This window comes from Muntiacus reevesi, chromosome 9, assembly GCF_963930625.1.
Source record: "Muntiacus reevesi chromosome 9, mMunRee1.1, whole genome shotgun sequence".
Lineage (NCBI taxonomy): Eukaryota > Metazoa > Chordata > Mammalia > Artiodactyla > Cervidae > Muntiacus > Muntiacus reevesi.
Window position 1 is genome coordinate 5195463 of NC_089257.1, and position 9150 is coordinate 5204612.

The following is a 9150-nucleotide window of genomic DNA, read 5'->3' on the forward strand; positions in this document are numbered from 1 at the left end:
TTCCCCATCTTCTCCAAGTTTGCCTTGTAACAGAGGTTTACTCATTGGTAGAGAAAATTTGTAGTTTTCACTGCATCTTGAATGCATTTAGTATAAAATTATTGTTGGCAAGTATAATAATTAGTTATATATAATTTATAAATATGTTATATGCTTTTGTTTCTCATAACATCATATATATTTTATATTATATATTTAATTATATATTGGTGGCTGAGACTGTAAAGAATCTGTCTGTAGTAGACCTGGGTTTGATCTCTGAGTTGGGAAGATCCCCTGGAGAAGGGAATGGAAATCCACTCCAGTATTCTTACCTTGAGAATCACATATACAGAGAAACCTGGTGGGCTAGAGTCCATTGTTTTTCAAACAGTCAGACATGAGAGAGCAACTAACACTCATTTATAATTTTAGATATATATCAAAAAGGTTTAGCTGCTAAGTCATACTGGAGTGGGTTGCCATCTCCTTCTCCAGGGGATCTTCCCGACCTAGGGATTGAACTCAGGTCTCCTGCATTGCAGGTGGATTATTTACTGACTCAGGCATGAGGGAGGTCCGCAGCAATACTGGGGTGGGTTGCCGTTTTCTTCTCCAGGGAATCTTCCCCACCCAGGAATTGAACCTGTGTCTCCTACATTGAAGGTGGATTCTTTACCATTAAGTCACTGTGGAAGCCTTATATGTTAAAATAGATTATCTAAAATCACATTTACAAATAATATATGTAAGTTAATTAGATTCAATTAATGACCAAATCAATGTTAAGCAAAATGTCAATAGAAAAACCCAAAAATTATCCCAGGAGGCAGTATAACCTTAATGGAGGTTCTTATGGAAGGTACATGATTATTTCATGAATAAGATTCTATAATTAATTTAAGCACAAGATGGAAGGCATAAACTAATTACAACTTAAGATTTATGCCAATTCACAAACTTTATGGGTGCTTAATTCTTTAATATGACTAGAATATAAAGAAAATTATACTAAGATTTATATGGCACCTTTTACATATCATGTGATCTCCTTGATCCTTAGTGTAATTGTTAGAACCATAACAAAGTACTCTGCTTCTTTTTGGCATCTCAAAATCTTGAGATTTACAATTTCTCTTGTGTTCCAAATTTATATTTTAGTTGTATATTAAACATACTAATGAAGGGCTAAATTTTAAACGATAGGATGAATAGTCTGTATTTTAGTGGTTCTCATAACTTATCATGCATCTTAAATCACCTGGAGGGCTGGATAAATCACAAATTGTGGGCTCCATTCCAGAGGTTTTGATTCAGGACGTTGGAGACAGGGCTTGAGAATTTGCATCCCTCACATAGTCTAAGGTGTCCCTGCTGCTGGTGGTTTGAGGATCATACCTGGAGGATATATACCAAGTCCACAGAAACATGAAGCTTCTGCCTTCTCTGTTTCTCTTTTCTATTCATTTCTATTTTTCAGGAATAATGTTTGGCCCTTTGTTCAACAGGAATCATGCTGCTATCAGAAGGAAATCAGAGTATCATACCCACATTTATTCTCCTGGGTTTTTCAGAATATCCAGAACTCCAGGTCCCACTTTTCCTTGTTTTCTTGTCTATCTACACAGTCACTGTGGTGGGGAATTTAGGCATGATCATAATTATCAAGGTCAATTCAAAACTCCACACAGTCATGTACTTTTTCCTTAGTCACTTGTCCTTTGTCGATTTCTGTTTTTCTACTGTAGTTACACCCAAATTGTTGGAGAATTTGATTGTGGAGGACAGAACTATCTCTTTCTCTGGTTGCATTACACAATTTTGTTTCGCTTGCCTATTTGGAGTAGCAGAAACGTTCATGCTAGCAGCGATGGCCTATGACCGCTTCGTGGCAGTCTGCAGCCCCTTGCTCTATGCCTCTGCGATGTCCCCGAAGCGCTGTGCTCTCTTGGTGGCTGGCTCTTACTCCTGGGGTGTAATGTGCTCCATGACACTCACATACTTTCTTCTTGCGTTATCCTATTGCAAGTCTAGCACCATAAATAATTTTCTCTGTGACCACTCTGTAATTGTTTCCGTCTCCTGCTCAGATCCCTATATCAGTCAGATGTTATGCTCTATTATTGCCATATTCAATGAGGCGAGCAGCCTGGTGATTATTCTGATGTCCTATATGTTCATTTTATCACTGTTATGGGGATGCCTTCTGCAAGTGGGCGCTGGAAAACCTTCTCCACCTGTGCTTCCCACCTGACATCCATCAGCATCTTCCATGGAACCATCCTTTTCCTTTTCTGCATCCCTAACCCCAAAACTTCTTGGCTCCCAGTCAAAGTGACTTCTGTGTTCTACACAGTACTGATTCCTATGCTGAACCCCTTGATCTACAGCTTGAGGAACAAAGAAGTGAAAAATACATTCACAAGATTACTTTTCATAAAACCGTTTTGTCACTGCACATAACATTTTTAAAGTCATTATTTTATTTCTGAAAAAAAATTGGTATCCTATGCTACAGATTGTTCCATTCTTGCAGTGTAATTGATGATTCAAATCTTTTGATAAATACACTTTAAGTTAATATACCTATGGCAGGATAGCATTTTATTGATGATTATTGATTTTTGCATACATCAGTGTTTAGTAAAATAGCTGTAAACTATATGTAAACCAAAATTTTTAAAAAACGACTGCTTTTTTTGTAGTATTTATAAATCATTTTTGAGTGAATTCAAATGTATTAAAAGTTTATGGGTATATGATGAAATAAGCTATTTTTTTCTGCTTTGGCCAGTTGGCATGTACAACATAAGAAAAATGATTAAGGAGAAAGTTCAAGCTTCATACAAAGAATGAATAAATCTGTTTATGACATCCTCTTCAAAACACAAGTCTGGGAAAATTAAAGACAGGAGGGCAACATGAACTCCAAGAACTAATCAATCAAATACACAATAACAATAAAATATGACTAACCAACCAACAACACAATTATTCCAATCATACAATGGCCAAGTGCTGTCTTAGACTAAAGTGTTTAGGCATGCATGACAGCAATCTGTCTTTCACTATATCACAGAGTTTGCTCATACTCATGTCCATTAAGTCAGTGAAGTTATCCAACTATACCATCCTCTGTTGCCCACTTCTCTGCCTGCCCTCAACATTTCCCAGCATCAAGGTCTTTTCCAATGAGTCAACTCTTCTCATCTGGTGGCCAAAGTGTTGGAGCTTCAACTTCAGCCTCAGTCCTTCCAATGAGAATTCAGGGTTGATCTCCTCTAGGATTGACCTGGTTTGATCTCCTTGCTGTTCAAGGGACTCTCAAGAGTTTTCTCCAGCACCACAATTTGAAAGCAACAATTTGGTACTCAGCCTTCTTTACGGTCCAACACACACACATCTATACATGATTACTGGAAAAACCATAACTTGGACTATATGGACCTTTGTCAACAAAGTGATGGCTCTGTGCTTTTTTAAAAATTATTTTATTTTTTCATTTATTTTGATTAGTTGGAGGCTAATTACTTTACAATATTGTAGTGGGTTTTGCCATACATTGACATGAATCAGCCACGGATTTACATGTGTTCCCCATCCTGATCCCCCCTCCCACCTGCCTCCCCATCCCATCCCTCTGGGTCTTCCCAGTGCACCAGCCCTGAGCACTTGTCTCATGCATCCAACCTGGGCTGGTGATCTGTTTCACACTTGATAATATACATGTTTCGATGTTATTCTCTCAGATCATCCCACCCTTGCCTTCTCCCATAGAGTCCAAAAGTCTGTTCTATACATCTGTGTCTCTTTTTCTGTCCTGCATATAGGGTTATCATTATCATCTTTTTAAATGCCATATATATGTGTTAGTATACTGTATTGGTGTTTATCTGCTTTTTAATACACTGTCTAGGATTGTCATAGCTTTCCTTCCAAGGAATCATATATGAATGAATCATAGATATAAACATAAAAATGAAAACTAAAAAATATTTAGCATAAAACAGAAAAAATCTTTCATAAGTTAGGATGATAGTTTTTTTGAATGAACATAAAAAGGATGGATTTTTAAAAAACAATAAATGGTGCTTCATTGCCATTAAAATATTTGGTTAAAGTTTCTTAAGCATAAATGACACCATTAATAAAGTGAAAATATAAGCCATAGATTGTAAGTATTTGCAAAACTTATATTTGATAAATAATTTCAGTGTAAAACACACAGAGGTAGTCTTTATACTCAATACAAGAAGAAAGCCTACTTAAAGTTTTGATGAACTGTCTGAGCACACATTTGACAAAACAGAACACACAAATAAACACATGAAAAAATACTAAGCATAGCTAGTCATCAATGACATTCTTATTAAAATTAAAACTTAAACCACAAGGAGAAACTACTCCACTTAGAATAGCTAAAATGAATAAGAGATTCAAATACTGCTGAAAATGTGGAGCAAGTTAAATGCTTATGCATTTCAGGTAAGAGTACAGGGTTAAATAACTTTGAGAATAGTTCACCAGTATCTTGTGAAGCTGCACAAGCACTTCCCGACTATGATGCTGCAGAAACCGTGATAGCAGTTTCAGCCTCGAAGTTGGTGGCAGTTTATTGTGCAGCATGGAAAACTAATATCCAACAAGGTTGCTAGTTCTGGGTGACTAGGGTGTAGATGCTGGCTCCAAAGTAGTCCAGGGTACAGAGGGGTCAGCAATAGGGAGAAGATGCCTCGTGGGACTCAATCCTGTCTCAGTGAGAAAATAGCCATGCAGACCTGTGGGATTTTGGATCAAGACCACACTATGTACAATAATTCTGTGCCTGGTGGGAAACAGCCTCTGGTGTGTTATCCCTTCCTGGTAGAGCCTGGCAAGCGTTGGTCAGGTTGTCAGGAGCCTAGGGGAAGCATTTGTTGCTGCTGTTTAGTCGCTAAATTGTGTCCAAATCTTTTGCGTATCCATGGACTGCAGCCCACCAGGCTTCTCTGTCCAACAGATTTCCCAGGCAAGGATACTGGAGTGGGTGGCCATTTTCTTTACTAAGGGTTATTCCTGATTCCAAGCAGGGATAGAACCTACATCTCCTGCATTGCAGGTGATTTTTTTTTTTTTCTTTTTTTACCACCGAGCCACCAGGCAAGACAGTGAATCTAACTGTGATATTTCAGTATAGTAGAACCAATGGATTGATTGACACTCAGAAGTTTTAGAGATTTAAACATGTTTCCAAAATGCATTTTCCATTTTTAAGACATTGTATTATTTAATTGTATTAATATAAATTTGAAAGTGTTGATTGCTTATATTTAGAAGAAAACACAATTTAGTTTCAGTGAAGAGCATCACTGTTTCTGAAGACAATAATATTTAAGTTAAGCAACAAAATCAGAGACCAGGTTATATTGCTTATATATCTCAAAACACATGCACTTCAGACACAGAATGGGAAAGAAAAATCACACAGTAAATATATATAATAGCAGTTAATATCTCTGAACAGTTTCATTTTTGCTTGTTTATCTTTCATTTTGGGTTTTATTGTAGTCATCAAGTTTTCTTATTCAGTTCAGTATTTTTTTTTTTTATAATTATTTTTGAAGAAATTCATGAAATGGATTATTTGAGGTGCTATCTCCAGTGATTCAGAAGGAACTACCTTCTTGCAAATTGCCACATGAAAAAAAAAAAATTCAAGCTAATTTATTGATGTGTGATATAAAAATAAATAGCTCAAGAAATACTCTCTAGGGTCTAAATCCCCAAGGTCACGGAAGCATACATAAGCTCTACGTTCTGTTCATAGGAATCAGATACAGCTTCCAAATCTCTCTCTCTCTCTCTCTCTCTCTCTGTTTCTTCCTTTCTCTGAGTTTCCTGGATATTAAGAAAAAAGTATATTCCAGTCACATTAAATTTTTGTGGGCTCCTCCTATATTGATTAACTCCTTAATGTTTTACATGATGTTTGAATTCTGAGTGGGAACTCCCCTGGAGACAATTAATAGTAGAAACGGGATCTTCAGGTGAGTTGCTTTCAGGTGGGAATATCTATCTTGGTTCTTTTCTCTCCTTTGGGGAACACTGAGATCCTGAAACCTCTAAAGCAGTGGACACGCTGTCAGTCTTTGTGCGATAATGTCTCCCAAGTCCATTTTCTGGAAGGCTGAGCTTTTATCTCCTCCCCCTTCACTGGGGTATCATCCTGGATTTTGCTTTGAGAGTATCCACACTGTGCTTCTCAGAGTAGTCACAGTGAAAATTTTTAAAAGAATATTATAATGCCTGGGAATTCCTCAATGCCTCAAAATTGAGCCGAAAGAAGGTAAGAATCATATGTATAAAACAATAATGAACCCCATAATATACAATTCCATTTTTCTGACAGTAATGTCTGCAGGTATGTCAAGGGTGTGGAAAATATGACTGAAGTGAAAAGGAAAGTGTCCTCGTGATAGTGATTTGGATGAAATGCTTTATATATTGTTCAAGCGCTGCATCAGTATGCAAGAAAAGAGGAAATTACAGGCATCATACTCTGAGAATACTGACTTGATTAAAGAAGGTTGAAATTTGAAGAATATAGCTAGGATAAGGGTTTAGGTAAAACCAAGCAGAGAAATTTAGACTTGATAAATTAGTTAATAGGGAGAAATTAAAGTTTAAAAAGTCAGAAATTGCCATAACAGCCACAGTAACCAAGAGGAGGAGAAACTGATTTTCTCACAGTGCAGGGCAGCAGCAGCTCAGGGAAGCTGGCTGAGCCGAGATGACCATGAGATTAAAAAGGAATGACTAATAAGGGTCAGATGATAATGAGAAAGCAGGGGAAACAGAGACAATTTATTGAAGGATAGTGATCGATGGATTAGCATGGACTGGGCCGAGAGGAAGTTCAGATAAAGAGCTGAGCTACTCTTCGACATCACAGACTGTTCCTGCACTATTGTTGCTGCCAGCTTTGAACCTTGATCTGTTTCTTAGATTGTTTAAAATAATATGTGTTTAAAAATAATACCAGTTATTCAGCGTATTAAGAATTAAAATGGATGAGGGTGGGAAAACCTATACATTTTAAACTGCACGACAGTCAGACTTTGTGCTAATTATATTAATGTCATTTCCTAACTTAATACTTATACACCTATAAAATATATATGATCATGTCATTATTACTGATAAAGAAGTTGAGGCTCATAAAATCTGAATGACTCACCAAAGATCATACAGTGAATGCCAAAGCTTGGAACTGAATTTAAATCTGAGTTTTCAGCTCCTTGCTTCTTTCATTGTGCCAGTGTGTCTGTCACTAGCTCTTTTCATCTTCCCACTGATTCCCTTTTCTGCACATAGGAAATGCATTTTTTGAGTCTCAAAAGTACCATAAAGCTATTCAAGAAATAATGAATAATTTCTCCCTTCACATGGTCAGACAAAACTAAAATTGCATCTGTGTTTATGAGGGTCGAACTAATAGTCCCTTTAATAATGAATATTTCAGATGCGTGCTTGTTATTGGTTAACTTATTTTAAAATCTTTGCTAAATAAATATACTTCTGTTGTGATAAACTGCTTACCAGTACAAGATGCTTTTGCTTTCTCAAAATAATGTGTACAAATAATGATTGTATGACTCAAAGCAAGATTATTTTAAACAAACTCAATATTCCTGTCACCAGAAGTGTTGAGGGTGATCACGTAACCACTTGTGTTTATTACTGTATTCTCTGATTTTCTTGAGAAACAGTATAGAATGTGAAAGAGTTGAGAAAAATATATTTTAAGTTACTCTGTAATTCAGATATTCTATAAGCAGTGAATGCTATAATATTCCTAATAAATTTATTAGATTAAAAATATTGATAGCAAGTTAAGAGATACTGATCAAAGAATTTAAAAGACTACATTGAGAGCATCAGTGAAACAATGAGCAACATCAGTGACACCATGTGAGACAAACGATAGTCAAATGGGAAAGAAAGCAAAAGTGAGGACACTACGAATTATAATAAACTTCATTACTTTACAGGTTCCTGCATTGAACACAAAGCCAATAATTTTACCATCAGACTGGAATCATTGGAAAATCTGCAGTTAGAGCTTTATTTCCTTCATTGTCCATTTATGTTTTCCAAAATGTGAAAATTATTGTGGTGACTCATGACCTCTGCCTTTTCAATGATCTTCTGTTTGAACATAAGAATAGAAGTACTACGGCCTCTAAAACTATTACTCCTCCTGCTTTTTAAAATAAATTTGAGGGCTATGTTTTCATTTATTGTTATGTTACTCCCACTAAACAACACAGACTTTCAGATTGGTGGAACTGAGAAAAACATGTTTTTCTACAACACTAAAGAAATATGTCTAACTCTAAACTAACTAAATTTGATTTCTGTCACTCATGATCAACTTCAAACTCATCACAAGCAGGCTGTGTTAATTCAAACACGTGTCTTAAATCATATACGCTTCCATTTCCCTTTGCAAAATATGAGACTGCTTGTTTTGAAATTCAAAGTCTTATTTAGTGGTCAAAACGAAGGTACCAATATTTTAACACAATGTCTGCTGCACGATAAATGTGATATCCATGCACCGTCATCATTATCATTGTTATTATTTTATTTTCACTGTCTCAGATTTTCTCCAACAGTTATGTGGTTTGCTAAAGGAAATCAGAGTGCCGGAGCCACACTCCCCCTCTCGGGCTTCTCAGAGCATCCCGACCTCCAGGTTCCCTTGTTCCTGGTTTTGCTCACCGTCTATGCAGGCACCGCGGTGGGGAACCTGGGCATGATCGCCACCATCAGGATCAGTCCCAGACTCCACGCCCCATGTACTTTCTTCTCGGTCACTTGTCCTTTGTTGATTTCTGCTATTCCACCACAGTTACACCCAAACTCTTGGAGAATTTGGCTGTGGAAGACAGAACCATCTCTTTCACGGGATGCATCACGCAGCTCTTCTCGGCTTGTGTTTGCAGTGGCAGAGGCGTTCCTGTTGGCAGTGATGGTCCATGACCGATTTGTGGCCGTTTTAAGCCTCTACTCTATCCAGAGGTCATGTCCCCAAAGCTCTGTGCATCGCTAGTGGCCGGCCCCTACACGTGGGGTGCGGTCTCCTCCCTGACACTCACCTGCTCTCTCCTGGCGTCATCCTTCTGTGGG

General features: G+C 37.2%; 1 protein-coding gene across 1 annotated transcript; it reads left to right on the forward strand.

Annotated features, from left to right (window-relative positions):
* Positions 1–1492: 1492 nt before the first annotated feature.
* Positions 1493–2442, forward strand: LOC136175366 (olfactory receptor 5D13-like). The gene is given in 2 exon segments (XM_065945690.1): positions 1493–2156; positions 2159–2442. Coding segments are annotated over 2 exon segments (948 nt in total).
* Positions 2443–9150: the final 6708 nt, after the last annotated feature.